The sequence below is a fragment of the Crinia signifera genome, chromosome 11 (genome assembly GCF_055691185.1).
Source record: "Crinia signifera chromosome 11, ASM5569118v1, whole genome shotgun sequence".
In the NCBI taxonomy this organism is placed as follows: Eukaryota; Metazoa; Chordata; class Amphibia; order Anura; family Myobatrachidae; genus Crinia; species Crinia signifera.
In genome coordinates, this window is record NC_139227.1 from 80,797,774 (window position 1) to 80,815,382 (window position 17,609).

Here is a 17,609-nt window from a genome sequence, read left to right on the forward strand (position 1 = left end):
AAATTTTGTTTAGAAGTGAGTTGGCGAGTCCCTGCAGTGTCTTGGCTGAATCTCAGCCAATCAACGTGCGGCCAGTGTTTTCAAAATCAGCGCTGCCGCCCGGACCCGCCACACTGCAGAGACCCTCCAACTCAGTACACAGCGCCGCAGGCAACCCTCTCACCGCGGCTTCTAGACCGCCGCAGGTACACCCGCACGGACCCCCCTGCCATCCACAAGGAGGGGGGAGCTGGGGGCGTAACAATAGTGCCCGCATTCCCCCAGGCACCCACACTTAGTCAGCGCCTCCCAGCCATCGCGGGGGCTGCGGCGCTATAGTTACGCCACTGGGTACACGTATATGGTGTCCATGTCGGCCTATGCTGACAGGCAACAATAAGTAAAAACCTCATGTCGATCTTTTTCCACATCAACCTTTTGCGTGTGTCGATATTTTCACCATGTCAATGTGATGCATGTCAACCTTTCTGTGTAGACCTATTGGCTGTTGACCATTAGTGGTTAACCTTTTGAATGTCTAGCTCGCAGCTCGCAGCTCGAAGCTCGCAACTTACCAAGTCACAGAGTGCCCGCCACAGCGATTGTTTTTGTTTTTGTATGTGTGTGTAGTGTTCCTTCTAGGAACAGTGGCGGGCAGGGTGCCGCTGCATGGGGGCAGCGTCAAGGGGGCGGACCGGGCCCGCCGACGTCACTGTTCTGAGCTGCCGACGTCACAAAAGGGGCGTGCCCGGGGGCCGCACTGTGACGAAAAGGGGCGGGCCTGGCCACCGTCGTCACTGAAGGGGGCGGGCCCGGCCGCACCGAAGGCTTTCCACTACCAGGAAAGAGCCGGGCTTCCCCGGTATCACCATAAGAGGAGGCTGGCTGTTTTAGCGGGCGCTAAAACAGCCTAGCGGGAACACTATGTATGTTTTTGTATTGGTTTATCTGTATGATAGATCGACAGTGTTTAGGTGGACAGTCAATAGATACCTTCCAACTTTACTCTTCGTTAAATGTAGACCTGCCGCCGGCACCAGATGCGCTAGGTGGGAGTGAACCATCATGGCCCATCTGTTTTGTGCACTTTGGGGGTGTGCCCAAAAGGGAAGGGAAGCAATAGAGGCAGAGCAGGAGCCATGGGGATGGCCGTGGCCTCTGATGCAGCACCATGAGCCCTCTGTTTTCAACATTTTTGTGTCATGCCTAACCGCTCAGGCAGCCCCTGGCTCCCCTCCCTGCACTAATCAGGGCTGGCGCCACCTCTAGGCAGCTTTAGGCATTTGCCTAGGGCGCCGGCCCCTGGAGGACGGTACTGAGCCACCAAGGAGAGCAGGACGGTGCCGCAGAAAGCTGCCAAGGACGGTAGCAGGGTGCAGGAGTGGGGAGCAGGTGAGTGAGGGATACAAAACACCCCCCCCCCCCCCGCCTGGGGCGGCCATTGCACTAATATTTATTTATTTATTAACAGTTTCTTATATAGCGCACACAAATTCCGCAGCGCTTTACAGAGCATACTAGATGATATGCGCATGTGTAGGGCATCTATTCAGTGATCACCAGCTCCCCCAATTGTCCATCTCTGCCCGCAGAACACTGCAGCCCACAGGTGGCAGAGCGGGACGGTGGGGTTATTCTGATTCTATCGGAAAAGCACAATCACTCTCTAATGGACAAAACCATATACACTGCAGGGGGGGGGGGGGGGGGCAAATGTAACATGTGCAGAGAGAGTTAGATTTGGGTGTTTTTTTTTTTCAAACTGATATCTATATTGCCGTGTAAAAATAAATCAGCCAGGGTACTTGTTTCCTAGCAGGGCGCCCACTAAGCAAATTGCTTAGTGAGCGATTCTGCGTAGGAAAATCGCATCGCGTCGCATGGGCCATCTTAGTGCGATATTTTCATGTAATTTATTCACTGCCGTGATCGCATGCGCTTTTATAGAGTGCAATGCCATGCTATTAGCTTGTATGAGATACAATGAGTTTTTTTGGGGAACTCCCTCACTATCCACGCCACCCCGAAGTGTGGCGAGCGGTGGCGGACCTCGTCCTCCCGATCTTTTTATACCCCCACTATCCACGTTGGCGTGGAGTTGATTTTATATAGTGTGGTGAGCGCACGCCCCAAAGCGTGGCGAACGCAGTGAGCCCCGCGAGGGGGTGCAGAATACATGTAAAGTAATCCGCATCCCCATCTAGAATGCGGCAGTATATCAGTACAATGAGAAAGGCTAAAGGTACAATTGCTGGGCTCGATGAGATGCGCGCTCCCGTCACACATCTCATCGCACAGCTCAAAAAGTATGTGCTGCACATACTTTTTGTACTAGATCTCATCTCATTGCATCTCATTGCATTGCAAAACCTATGCGATGCGATCTAGTCCAAATTGTATACAATAATTGTACCGTGTATGGGCACCAGCTTTACGCTATCATCCACTAGTGTGATAAAGCCAAGAAAAGTGTATGACTGTGCACTTAGAATACCACTCAAGGCTGAATATAATATAAATCCTCTTAAAGCTGCAGTGTAATGTGGCTACCAACCCACATAAAGAAAAAGACAAAATAAAACAGAGGACACTGCGCTATAATGGAATTGTTTTAATAAAAATATATATAATAAAATGTTGATACTATCAAATTTAATTCTAAAAGATGCATCGTCTTAATCTCAAGCCTTTGCTACAATTGGTCACATATTTAATAATTGATTCCTGTATATATGTGTTTTTTTTTTTGTAATTTATTTTTAGTATTGTTATGTGTTATTGAGATTGAGACGCATCTCAATCGCGTTAAATTTGATATAAATGAATTTACAATAGTACAGTATCTACATTTTATTATATACATTTTTATTAAAACAATTCCATTATAGCGCAGTGTCCTCTGTTTTTATTTAGTGTGATAAAGGCTGCCATCCGCTAGTGCGGTGGTTCTCAAACTCGGTCCTCAGGACCCCACACAGTTCAAATTTTCCAGGTCACGTGGCAGGTGCACAGGTTCATTCATAACTCACTGACACCTTCTAAAAGATCCACAGGTGAAGCTAATTATTTCACTTGTGATTCTGTGAGGAGACCTGCAAAACGTGCACTGTGTGGGGTCCTGAGGACTGACTTTGAGAACCTGTGCGCTAGTGTGATTATGGCCACTTTGTATGTGATTCCGGAGCATTGATGTGACGGATGGCATGTCGCATGTCATTTCCTTGCATGTTCCCATGCACCTCGCATAGCATTCGCAGATCCTACGTGCTGCCATAATTATTTATAGCAGCCCATAGCCCTTGCTGGGATCACACACGGGCATCATACAATGGGTGGTATTCAATGAGCCTGATTCGCCATGTTTTTATGGCGAATTTGTGCTGTTTGGCGAATTTTTGACAAAAATGGTGAATCACCCTATTCAATGACCACATGGCGAATACATTTGAAGGTTTTTTTTGCCATGATTCACCGAGTAGCAATCGCTATCTTTTTATGGAGAAGTGGAATGTGAACTTTTAAAATAAAGTGTTTTGTTTTTTACATTTGGTGTCAAAAAATCAGGAATTTTATTCTGAGGAGGGGCATGCTATTTTTATTCATGTGCTGTAAGCACATGAATATATATTTAATTTTAAAAAATATATATTATTTTTTTTACACAGCAGCCAGCAGGGGGCGCCGGAGCCGAGCCGCTCATTACATATTCATATATTCACTGCACCCGATCGTTACGATCGGGTATAGTGAATATACGGTCCCCTGCTGGCACCCCCGGGGGGCAGCCTGTGCTGCCTGGCACCCGGGGAGCCCACCTCCCCCCCACAAACGTTCTGGGGCAGGCAGAGAGACTTCCATCTCTCTGCCTGCCACCGTCCTCAGGCTCCCTGCGGCATTCGCCGCAGGAGCTCATATTCACCAGTCAGGGGCAGCGAGCCCCTGACACGTTGAATACCGGAGCCCGCCGGCTCCGGAACGTGGCGAATGTGCAGCGAATCCTAAAAAGGATTCGCTGCACCTCGCAGGTATTCTCATTGAATACCGCCCAATGTATCATATGCAATCCTGCCACACGGCAGTTGGGGGGCATCTCATTCGTGGTACCGCATGTGATACCTCGCCCTAGTGGATGGCGGCCTTTAGTGTTTGCTGAGATCACAGGCTAATATCCATCGCTCTTACAGGCACACACCCTGATATAAGAAATTGAATCCAGGAAAGCTACTGTAGAGGAAATGGAAAAAAGGTAACACCTGCTAATAGCATAATTTGAATCAGAAGTAGAACATTGAATCTAAGCAAAAATTATTATTGGCTACAATTAAGTTGCTAAAGATAATAAAAACATAGCTACTTGTAATTATCAATGTTGAAGAAAACAACTTTCACTCTGAATAAGATAATGGTGCAGTCCAAGTAATGACAACTGTGAAGAAGATAATGATACCCATCTCATTATCTTGTTCTTCTCAATTATCATTACTTGGACTGCAATGCTCGTCATTATCATCTAGGTATGCCAGTTCATGTAAGGTTAAAGGGGAATACACATGGGGCGATTTCAGGCCCATTTATTAGCGCTCTGGCTAGATCGATGGAGCACTGTGTGTATGGCCCCTGGCAATAGCAATTCGTGGGCCCGATGACTGTATTTTGACTGCATGCAGTGACAGATTGCTCAGCACAAAGCACCTGTTTCCCAGTGTATGGGGTTTAAGACTTCATGTACAGTGAGCACCAGATTAAGACTTCAAGGCACCAGGCTGATTATGAGTGAGACACGCCAATAGTGTCTGATGAACCAATAAGCTTGGTTGCAGCCTAAGGCGCCAGGACTGGGCCTGGGGTACGGAATAGTTATTTAGACACTCTTCTTAAATGTCAGTCTCTTTTAGTTTTCCTGGGCTGTACCTGGTTATTAGGGCTGGTTTAGCAGTTTAGGTTAGTATATTAGGGTATTAGGAATAGGCTATTAGGTTGGTTTAGCAGTTTGGGTTAGGATTAGGGGTTATGGTTAGGTAGAGATTTGGAATGAGGGTTGGGTTAATGTTTAGGGTTATATTAGGGTACTAGGTTAGGACCCTCACCCCACAGTGACCTGCGCTGCATCCATTCCCAGCTCCTCCCACTGCAGAGAGGAACATACACAATATAGATCTCAGAACTGCTATAGCGATATACTAACCCTGTAGTGACGGGTGACGGACGGCTCCCCGACAGTCGAGATTCCGACAGTCATTACTCCGACGTCGGAATCCCGACTGCTCCCTCGTGGGGGTCCACGACCCCCATAGAGGGAGAATAAAATAGGTGTCGAGCGCAGCTCGCCACCGTGCCCGCAGCGTGGTGAGCGCAGCGAGCCCGCAAGGGGCTTCATTGCGCTGCCCCCGCTGTGCCGTCGGGATTCCGACGTCGGAGAAATGACTGTCGGAGTCCTGACTGTCGGTGTGTCATACCACACCCGTAGTGACCTGTAATGTGCCTGCCCCCAGATCCTCCCATGCAGAGCCACATATACACTCTGCAGCAGATATCTGGCCTACTATATCCCTATACTAACCGTGTAGTGACCCAAGCTGTATGCTCCCCCAGCTCCTCCCACTGCAGAGAGCCACATATACACAATATAGATATCAAAACTGCTATAGCCATATACTAACCCCACAGTGACCTGCAATGTGCCTGCCCTCAGATCCTTCTACACAGGGAACATACTAGGCATATACTAACCCCATAGTTACCCAAGCTCTATTCCCCCCAACTCCTCCCACCACGCAGAGCCACATATACACTATACAGAACTCTGGCCTGCTATAGCCATATAAGAATACCACAATGACCTATGCTGTGCCCACTCTCAGCTCCTTCCACCACGGGGAGTTACATATACACTATGCAGATCTGTGGCCTGCTATAGCCATATACTAACCACGTGACTTACATTGCATCCTCCTTGGCATTAACAGACTCTCCTATGGAATTAACAATTCACTTCTATGGGGCCTACACATAAGGAGATTTTGCTGAACGATCTGATGCTGGCAAACCCAGAAGCCAAACAAGAAAATAAACTGTGTTCCCGCAATCTGCTAAGTCTTAGGAAAGTGGTTTCTGCAAGGTGGATGATGTCATAATTTGCATGTAGCTTGTAAGGAGTTTGGACACATTTTATGTAAATTACACCTGGTACCTTGTTAGAATTTACTATCCAAAATGCCTGCGCCAACACTGCATTGTGCCTACTGTGCTCTCAAGGCTTTCTTTTATGTCTGTGTGAATTATATACTGCTGTACTACCCAAATCCTATGTATTATGTGCATTGTTTGATGTCTGTATAGCGCCTTGAGTCCTGAGAAAGTGCGCTATAGAAATAAAACTTACTGACAGGGTTGCCTACCCTCCCAGAATGGCCGGGAGGCTCCCGAAAATCTGGTCCCTCTCCCAGCCCCCTGGAAAGGTGGGCAATCCTATGGGATACCAGCGGCCCCACCTGCATCTCCCCCGCTGCAGCGTCAATCTCCCGTTTCGCAGCTTTCCCAGGTGAGGGGCAGGGTTAAATATGCAAATCGCGTAATTTATCCCCATCCCCTCCCCTGAAGACCTGTTGTGGGATTTGCCGCACTGGGGGTGGGGCTTGATGACGTCTACATCAGACCCCGCTCCCCGCAGTGCTGCTGACAGTCTCCTCTCTGGGCTACTTAAAAAGTAGGCAACCCTGCTTACTTACAATGCTGTGCCTGTGCCCTCACAAGCGACATACAAATCACAGCATTCCCTGCATTCTTCTATTGACCATTGTGCAAGTGAAAGTGAGGAGGCATCTTAGTAGATCCACAGTCACCATCTGTATTAAGTACAACATGGATGTCTTCCTCATAAACAAGCTTTGTGATAGGCAGACCCGGTAGTGCCTTCACCAGGCCTACAGCTGGTAGGCCAGCCCTGGATGTACCATGAGATTCCAGTTTTCTGATCATCTAACATTCAAGGGTGCTTATATCTTAATATCACGCACACAATCTATTAATTACACTACTAATTTATTAAACAGCTAGCAAATAAAATTTTTAGTCCGGGTTTGTTTTAATACATTCCTATTGCATTTGATTTGCCTGACTATGCAATCTCACAGGTAACTCATTTGTGTATTACTTTCCATTCCAATCTGCAACTCACACCTTGGTGTTTAGATGCTGTAAGATATTTATTGCTGCACTGCAGGCTTCCCTGGCCGTCTGCTAATGATTAGTAAGGGCTGCTGACATCACTGAGCTTCTAAATCACTGTGACGGTGAGCTCCAATCCCAGCATCCCAGTTTAGTAAAGCTTACTTTAAAAATAGATAACTGTCATTTATGTTAGATGTACTGCTGGACAATATGACAATCCCATACCTAGGAACAATGAAGGCATCAGCAGTTTGAAGAGTTTAATCTCCATTACTGTATCAAGGGTTCTGCATTGCAACTGTTTCCAGGCAATGTTGAATTAAGGGTTCCAACATCTGAATCCTGACTGTCAGTAGCCCAACATTCTGAATCCCAACTTACATGGGATATTTTTTTCTTGTGGGGGTCCACGACCCCCATAGAGGGAGAACAGAACAGCTGGCGAGTGTTTGAATGAGATCACACTCCTATCAGGCTCCTAACAGTTGGGATTCCGATGTCGGAGGATCGACCGTCAGAATCACGACTGTCAGTAAGTTATACCATACCCAAAACCAATGAGAGTACAGTACTCATACAATTGTGATTAACAACAGACAGCAAACAGGACAGTTTCGAAGAGAGTTATATTTCAGATAGGATGTTGCTATGGGCAACCAACCACAATCTACATATTTATTTAGCACCTCTGTATTATATGGCAGTCACTGATGCTCTCTGTATTATATGGCAGTCATTGATGCTCTCTGTATTATATGGCAGCACTGAAGCTCTCTGTATTATATGGCAGTCACTGATGCTCTCTGTATTATATGGCGTCACTGATGCTCTCTGTATTATATGGCAGTCACTGATGCTCTCTGTATTATATGGCGTCACTGATGCTCTCTGTATTATATGGTGTCACTGATGCTCTCTGTATTATATGGCATCACTGATGCTCTCTGTATTATATGGCGTCACTGATGCTCTCTGTATTATATGGCATCACTGATGCTCCCTGTATTATATGGTGTCACTGATGCTCTCTGTATTATATGGCAGTCACTGATGCTCTCTGTATTATATGGCGTCACTGATGCTCTCTGTATTATATGGTGTCACTGATGCTCTCTGTATTATATGGCATCACTGATGCTCCCTGTATTATATGGTGTCACTGATGCTCTCTGTATTATATGGCAGTCACTGATGCTCTCTGTATTATATGGCGTCACTGATGCTCTCTGTATTATATGGTGTCACTGATGCTCTCTGTATTATATGGCATCACTGATGCTCCCTGTATTATATGGTGTCACTGATGCTCTCTGTATTATATGGCAGTCACTGATGCTCTCTGTATTATATGGTGTCACTGATGCTCTCTGTATTATATGGTGTCACTGATGCTCTCTGTATTATATGGCATCACTGATGCGGTACTTGTTTCCTAGAACGGCCACAATCGTGAGTGATCGTGGCTCTTAATTAAGGGACACGATCCTCACGATGTGGCCGATTTTTTACAATTTTTTCCCTTTGATTGACAGAAATCGGGTCAATCGGTCGGTCGCGACCAATTAAAATCGGCCGCGATGCGACCGACCGATTGACCCGATTTTTCCATAGACTTCAATGTTAAAAAATCTTTTAACATTGAAATCGGTCGGTCTTGTGCCATTATAATGGCACAAGATGAGATGGACTTGATTAAGTCCATCTCACATAGGGAAAAATGATAAAAAAGGTGAAATGGGCCAATATGACCCATTTCACATTTTTTATGTGCCCGCCATGACCCCACGATAGACGTCAACCCGAAGCGTGGCGAGCGCAGCGAGCCCGCGAGGGGCGGCGGTGCGCGTCCTCCGACCTTTTCATTCCCCTACTATCCACTAGGGCGTGGAGTGAGAATAGAATAGTGTGGCGAGCGCAGCGAGCCACCGAGCCCGAAGCGTGGCGAGCGCAGCGAGCCCCGCGAGGGGACGCGTATACCTGTGAAGTTATACGCGTCCCCTCGCGGGGCTCGCTGCGCTCGCCACGCTTCGGGCTCGGTGGCTCGCTGCGCTCGCCACACTATTCTATTCTCACTCCACGCCCTAGTGGATAGTAGGGGAATGAAAAGGTCGGAGGACGCGCACCGCCGCCCCTCGCGGGCTCGCTGCGCTCGCCACGCTTCGGGTTGACGTCTATCGTGGGGTCTAGCCCACTTAGTAACATTTGGGGGGGCAATTGAAAATAATCATGTGAAAAAAAAAAAAAAATCGGGTGAAAAATCGGTCGGTCGGATCGGTCGCATCGCATGCGACCAAATCGCATGCGATGCGATCGATCCGATTTTTTATCTTACGACCACAACGATCTAAATCGTTGTGGCCGTGCTAGGAAACAAGTACCACTGATGCTCTCTGTATTATATGGCGGTCACTGATGCTCTCTGTATTATATGGCAGTCACTGATGCTCTCTGTATAATATGGCGTCACTGATGCTGTCTGTATTATATGACAGTCACTAATGCTCTCTGTATTATATGGCAGTCACTGATGCTCTCTGTATTACAGGTTGAGTATCCCTTATCCAAAATGCTCGGGACCAGGAGAATTTTGGATAACGGATTATTCCGTATTTCGGAATATTTTAATATTTCAATGATGTATTTTGAAGTATCTTGCATGTATGCTGTATAAACACATAATATACACACAAATATATTTTATTACCACATAAAATACACACAAATATATTTTAATTGTTCAAAAAACAAGGTTTCAAAACGTGAAACAAAATGTGTGTACTATCTCAGCACTGAATTTGAAGGCCAAGCAATCATTGTCTTGCACATATATAGTGCCAGTTACATATCATGTCCCCAGTGATGCTGCTACAAATGTCCCCAGTGAGTTTTTAGCAAAAAAAAATAATTTTTTTTCACTTTCTGGAATGTCCGTATTTCGGAATAATTCGGATAACGGATATTCGGATACGGGATACTCAACCTGTATATGGCGTCACTGATGCTCCCTGTATTATATGGCGTCACTGATGCTCCCTGTATTATATGGCAGTCACTGATGCTCTCTGTATTATATGGCAGTCACTGATGCTCTCTGTATTATATGGTATCACTGATGCTCTCTGTATTATATGATAGTCACTAATGCTCTCTGTATTATATGGCAGTCACTGATGCTCTCTGTATTATATGGCGTCACTGATGCTCTCTGTATTATATGGTGTCACTGATGCTCTCTGTATTATATGGTGTCACTGATGCTCTCTGTATTATATGGCAGTCACTGATGCTCTCTGTATTATATGGCAGTCACTGATGCTCTCTGTATTATATGGTGTCACTGATGCTCTCTGTATTATATGGCAGCACTGATGCTCTCTGTATTATATGATAGTCACTGATGCTCTCTGTATTATATGGCAGTCACTGATGCTCTCTGTATTATATGGCGGTCACTGATGCTCTCTGTATTATATGGCATCACTGATGCTCTCTGTATTATATGGCATCACTGATGCTCTCTGTATTATATGGCATCACTGATGCTCTCTGTATTATATGGCGCCACTGATGCTCTCTGTATTATATGGCAGCACTGATGCTCTCTGTATTATATGATAGTCACTGATGCTCTCTGTATTATATGGCGTCACTGATGCTCTATGTATTATATGGTGTCACTGATGCTCTCTGTATTATATGGCAGTCACTGATGCTCTCTGTATTATATGGCAGTCACTGATGCTCTCTGTATTATATGGCAGCACTGATGCTCTCTGTATTATATGATAGTCACTGATGCTCTCTGTATTATATGGCAGTCACTGATGCTCTCTGTATTATATGGCAGCACTGATGCTCTCTGTATTATATGATAGTCACTGATGCTCTCTGTATTATATGGCAGTCACTGATGCTCTCTGTATTATATGGATACCATCTCTTAAAAATCCTTCAAATAGTTTACCCTCTATTGATGTTAAACTAACAGGTCTGTAATTAGCGGGATCCTCCTTTTTTCCTTTTTTGAATAATGGCACTACCTCTGCTATTCTCCAGTCTTTTGGTACCTTTCCTGATGATAGTGAATTATCAAAGATAATGTAGAGGGGAAGCTAATTCCTCCCTTAATTCCATTAGTACCCTAGGATGAATCCTATCTGGCCCAGGTGATTTATTTGTTTTGATTTTGCTGAGCCTCAATATTATTTCCTTAGTAGAGAATTCAATATTGAGGTCCGGCTTGTTCATCCCATTTGTGGTATGTGTGCCTTCCACAGTCTGCTCTCCCTTAGTAAACACTGATGAGAAGAACTCATTTAACAGTTCTGCTTTTCCCTTGTCCTCCGTAAAAGTTTTTCCATTGATATCGGTTAGTGGGCCTATGTTGTCCTTAATTATACGTTTACTATTTATGTATTTGAAAAACTTCTTGGGGTTAGTTTTACTTTCAGTGGCTATGCGCTCTTCATAATCCCTTTTAGCTACTTTGATTGCCTCTTTGCAAATTTTGTTTGATTCTTTGTATTTGGTGAACGCCTCCTCATTTAAGTTATTGGTACTGTTTACCTAGAACGGCGCCCACAATCTATATCGTGGGTATCTTGCCGCAAATCGCAGGCATCGCATGCATCTTATGTGTTTTTAATGTTAAATTCCCTTCCAATCAACCAGATCAACCCAATGGACCCGGTTTTACATAGGGAACAATGTTAAATTCCCTTCCAATCAACCAGATAAACCCAATGGACACAATTTTACATAGGGAACAATGTTAAATAGCCCCCAGACCACAAATTGAATTGAATAACCACCGTGAAGTGTGAAATGCCCCCCCCCCCCCATTGTTAACGTCACCCCGCGGTCAACGTCATCCCGAAGCGTGGCGAGCGGCGGCGGTACGTGTCCTCCGACCTTTTCATACCCCCACTATCCACATCAGCGTGGAGTTGAGAATAGAAAGTGTGGCGAGCGCAGCGAGCCACCGAGCCCGAAGCGTGACGATCCTTTATGATGTAATTTACTGAAGTTGATTTCCAGGGAAACCATATTGTGGTCACTGTTCCCTAGGTGTTCAATTACTTTGTGTTTGAAACTAAATCTATATTATTTGTTAAAACCAAATCCAATAATGCCTTATTACGAGTTGGAGCTTCTACCGTTTGTGTGATAAACTGGTCTTTAAGTAAGCTTAGGAACCCATTGCTTCTTGCTGTTTTACATGTTTCATTTTTCCAATCAATATCAGGTAAATTAAAATCACCCATAATTAATACCTGACCCTGATCTGATGATTGTATGATTTGGTTTAAAAGAAGAGACTCGTCCCCTTCGTTTATGTTCGGAGGTCTATAGCATACCCCTATTAAAATTCTGTTATTAGGTTTTTTGTTATTGTCGGTTATCTCTGCCCACACGGCCTCCGTGTAGTCTTCCTCTGTGCCTGTGCTCATTTCTTTCTCACACGATGTTAAGTTATTTTTTACATATAGGCACACCCCCCTGCCCTTTCTATTTTCCCTGTCTTTTCTGTAGAGTGTATATACCTCCATGCATAAGGCCCAATTGTGTGACTCGTTACACCATGTTTCTGTAATACCAATAATGTCATAATCGTCTCTAGTGACGACAGTTTCAAGTTCCCCGATTTTACCTGCTAAGATTCTTGCATTAGCCAGTAGGCATTTTAATTTATGTTTATTTGCGTCCCTAACATTGTGTTGAATTTCTCCTCTGGACTTATTCGTATTCCTTCCTAACTTCCTCGTACCCACCTCCCTCTTAGTAGACTCTCTACAGGCCTCCCCACCTCTTTGCATTATATGACGGTCGCTGATGCTCCCTGTAAAATATGCATGCCCGTCTGTGTCTCGGCAGCACCCCCCCCCCCCCCTTTCATTTTTACCCCATTTTTGTTACCTGAACACTGTTCTAAGTGTACTAAACCTTCTCTCCTCCAGTCCAAGTGCATACCTGCATGTCCTAGTAACTTATTTTGGAGTAATTAAGATCGTTTTATTGGCCCTTAATATATTTGTAAGTTAAACATGTCTACCCTTATTAGTCTATTCTCCAGTGTAAACATTCCTACTTTGGCTAGTCTGTCCTCATAACTTAAAGCATCCATCCCTTTAATTAGTTTGGTTGCCCTTCTCTGGACATTTCAATTCTATGATGTCTTTTTTATAATATGGAGCCCAGAAATGCACTCTAGATGAGGTCTAACAAGTGCCCTGTACAGTGGTATGATTACATTGACTTCTCTAGATTCCATGCCCCTTTTAACACGGGTGTGGTATATGGTCCTGACAGTCGGGATCCCCACTGACCGGACTCAGACAGCAGGGCGAGTGCAACTCGCCACGCTGCAGGCACGGTGGCTCGCTGCGCTCGCCACCTATTCTATTCTCCCTCATGGGGGTCGTGGACCCCCACGAGGGAGAATAGCCAGTGGCCGTCGGGACTCTGAGTGTCAGGGTTTTAATTGTCGGCATCACAACATCAGGGTAATGACCGTCAGGATCCCGGGAAACGGCTGGCACCCTTTTACACAGGCTACTATCTTATTTGCTTTATTTGCTGCTACCTGACACTGAGCACTGCACCCCAGATTGTTGTCAGTTTGGACACCTAGGTCCTTATTCCATATCTGATTTCACCAGAGTGATTTTACCGTTTCCAAAAAAGTTTTTGGGAAACGGTAAAAAAGCAGGGTCCTACCCGTTTCAGACCCGGTTTTTTTGGTGTCTGAAACAGTATTTAGGGTAGGGGGGGGGGATAGAGTTCTCATCCTTCCCGGTTAGTCAAGCTGACAGTGGGGAGCGTGATGGTCCACAGGCTCTCTCTTGGTTAGACATGATGCTGCTGCTGCTGCTCCCTGTGGTGGTCTGCATCTGGCACCGCTGGATGAGCTGACATTGGAGTTTGTCCTGGACGAGTATGAGCAGCATCTAGTTGATGTATTATGGTGCTCAGGGCGGCCCGTAGCTGAGCGTGGCTGGAGGAGGCGGGGTCCGGAGAGAGCAGGAAGATTGAAGGTGCTGTGCAGAGCAGCATCTTCCGCCTTCCGTACACTGGACGTGGCTGCCGTACAGTGAGGTCAGGAACCGCTACTGACTTTGACCCTGTATTTAAACATGTAAAAAAAAAACGGCATTTAAACGGTAATATACCGTTTAAGGGATGCGGTGTGAAAGGGGTCAAAGCCAGTTATGCGGTCTGAAAGCAGCATGAGTTCCTCCCACAACCCAGGAGCATATTGTGAGGTTAATTGGCATCTAACTGTGTGGTAGGGAATGTAGACTCTAAGCTCTAACGGAACAGGGAATGATGTGAATTCTTTATTAACCATTATTTATTGGGCCTAAATCAAAGCTTGCACAGTCGGCCAGTAATGATTGCGCAGTGAAGATGTAATTGCAGCGTGAATGACAACAAGTGACCATTTATGGGTGGTAACAGGGAGTGGCAGGCGTGTCATGACTATATTTTGGGCATGTATCTGACCTGCATCAATCATGTATGCAGAGGAACTTGGCGCCTGCATCAGCCAGTCTGCGTAGTCTACTTGCAGACTGGCTGCATTAGGCCCATTATGCACTGTCCAATTGTATTATTCTGCCCTCTTACAATGTTCTTTGTTGATTTGCTGATTTAACTGTTTTCTATTTTATTGTCTTTCCTAGGTACATTTCTCTTCTGCTGGACTCCTTTCTTTGTGGTGCACATCACCCGAGCTTTGTGCGAGACATGCTATATCCCCGAGCCGCTCTTCAGCACAGTCACGTGGTTAGGATATGTTAATAGTGCTCTGAACCCTGTCATCTACACCATATTCAACACAGAGTTTAGGAACTATTTTCGCAAAGTGCTTCGGTTGTGCTGCTGACCCATCAGGACTTTGGACAGCGCACTGGGTCATTTGTCCTGCTGGTCTGATAGGACTTAAGGCATCAGGTCCCCTGAAGTTCACTGTGGACTTAAATCAAGAGGTTATCAACACAACAGTGTTTGAATGACATTACATGGTACTATGTAGGAGTCTCTGCAGGACATGGAGAATTCTACACGTCACCATGCAGCTATTGTGAGCCAGAGGAAGCTCCGGAAATGTCCTCCATTTATTTGCTTTGGAAATCTACAAAACTCTATGGCCGATATGTAATAGGGTGTGATTTTTAGACTTTTGCGATTTTTGGTCAAAAATCCACATGTAATAGGATGCGAGTCGCGGTAAAAATCGCATTTTTTACCGCGAAATCGCACATTTTAAAGATGTGATTTTCAGGCACGCTGAAAATCGCATCCAGATGTTTTCCCATAGTAAACTATAGAACTCGCATATGTAATAGGATGCGAGTTCTAAAGTCGCATATGGGAGCTTTTAGACCAGCTAGACCAAAATAGACCAGCTTCTGACTGGCGAGTTAGGCAGAAACATGCACAGATCATTGAGATCTGTGCATGCTTCTGCTGTAAAAAAATAGTTAAAAAAGAAATTTAAATAAAAAACTGGCGTGCGGTCCCCCTCCTAAGCATTACCAGCCCCGGGCTCAAAAAGCCGGTGCTGGTATCATAAAATCAGAGGGACAAACAAATAGGGGTCCCCTTAATTTAATGAAACCAGCACCAGGCTCAAGGTTCGGCGCTGGTTCCCAAAATACGGGGGACAAAATGACTAGGGGTCCCCCGTATTTAAAGAACCAGCACCGGACCCAAACAGCCAGCAGGGTAATGCCACAGCCGGGGGGAGACTTTTTATACAAGTCCCCCCGGCCAAAGCATTCAGCCCTGTGGCTGGTCAGCATGGGCAGGGGTCCTGGGGAAGTGGGGACCCCCCCAAAGAAGGGCCCCCCCCCCTCCAGAACTTACCTGCCCATGCTGAAGCCCGGGGCTGTCCTCCATGCCCCTGGGCTGTGGGCATGGAGCTGATTTTGTGTAAAATCAAGTTAAATCTATTGTTTTTAACAGTGGTACTACAAGTGCCAGCAAGCCTCCCCTGCAAGCTGGGACTTGGAGAACCACAAGTCCCAGCCTGCAGGGCATTAAAGGGCCCGCTGTAACTTGTAGTTCTACTGTTAAAAAAATAGTACACAAAACACACACTGACACACATTTTAAATAAAAGTTTAATACACACATCACACACACTCATACTTACCTATCTTTATCCCGTCGGTAGGTCGCTGGCTCTGGTGTCGGCGGCTCCGTGTCGGCGGCTCCGGGCTCGGCGTCCTGTCCGACGATAATCCATGTTGGACCTGTGGAAGTAAATCCTACTCACCAGGTCCACGATGGATGGTCTTCTGTCTTCTCTTCTCTCTTCTTCTTTATCTTTAAGCTCTTGCGGCTCCGGCAGCTCCATTCGGCAATATGATTAAAGGCGCTGGAGATGTTTGATCTTCAGTGCCTAACATCAGAATGATTCTATTGGCTGCTCAGCAGCCAATGAGAAGCGCCGCTGGGAGCAGCCAATAGAATCATTCTAAGCACCGGCGTTGAAGAGGCAACATCTCTGCGGAGACATGTTGCCTCTTCAACGCCGGTACTTAGAATGATTCTATTGGCTGCTCCCAGCGGCGCTTCTCATTGGCTGCTGAGCAGCCAATAGAATCATTCTGATGTTAGGCGCTGAAGATCAAACATCTCCAGCGCCTTTAATCATATTGCCGAATGGAGCTGCCGGAGCCGCAAGAGCTTGAAGATAAAGAAGAAGAGAGAAGAGAGAAGAGAAGACAGAAGACCATCCATGGTGGACCTGGTGAGTAGGATTTACTTCCACAGGTCCAACATGGATTATCGTCGGACAGGACGCCGAGCCCGGAGCCGCCGACACGGAGCCGCCGACACGGAGCCGCCGACACCAGAGCCAGCGACCTACCGACGGGATAAAGATAGGTAAGTATGAGTGTGTGTGTGATGTGTGTATTAAACTTTTATTTAAAATGTGTGTCAGTGTGTGTTTTGTGTACTATTTTTTTAACAGTAGAACTACAAGTTACAGCGGGCCCTTTAATGCCCTGCAGGCTGGGACTTGTGGTTCTCCAAGTCCCAGCTTGCAGGGGAGGCTTGCTGGCACTTGTAGTACCACTGTTAAAAACAATAGATTTAACTTGATTTTACACAAAATCAGCTCCATGCCCACAGCCCAGGGGCATGGAGGACAGCCCCGGGCTTCAGCATGGGCAGGTAAGTTCTGGAGGGGGGGGACCCCTTCTTTGGGGGGGTCCCCACTTCCCCAGGACCCCTGCCCATGCTGACCAGCCACAGGGCTGAATGCTTTGGCCGGGGGGACTTGTATAAAAAGTCTCCCCCCGGCTGTGGCATTACCCTGCTGGCTGTTTGGGTCCGGTGCTGGTTCTTTAAATACGGGGGACCCCTAGTCATTTTGTCCCCCGTATTTTGGGAACCAGCGCCGGACCTTGAGCCTGGTGCTGGTTTCATTAAATCAAGGGGACCCCTAT

The 17,609-nt window shown here is 46.2% G+C and overlaps 1 protein-coding gene across 1 annotated transcript in view; it reads left to right on the forward strand.

Moving 5' to 3' along the window:
* The window catches only part of DRD4 (dopamine receptor D4), a 113,548-nt gene extending 97,846 nt beyond the window's left edge, over positions 1 to 15,702 (forward strand). The window contains exon 4 of the mRNA XM_083165353.1: positions 14,832 to 15,702. Coding sequence (XP_083021479.1) covers positions 14,832 to 15,034 — 203 coding nt within the window. The 3' untranslated portion in view covers positions 15,035 to 15,702. The remainder of the gene's footprint in view (positions 1 to 14,831) is intronic.
* Positions 15,703 to 17,609: the final 1,907 nt, after the last annotated feature.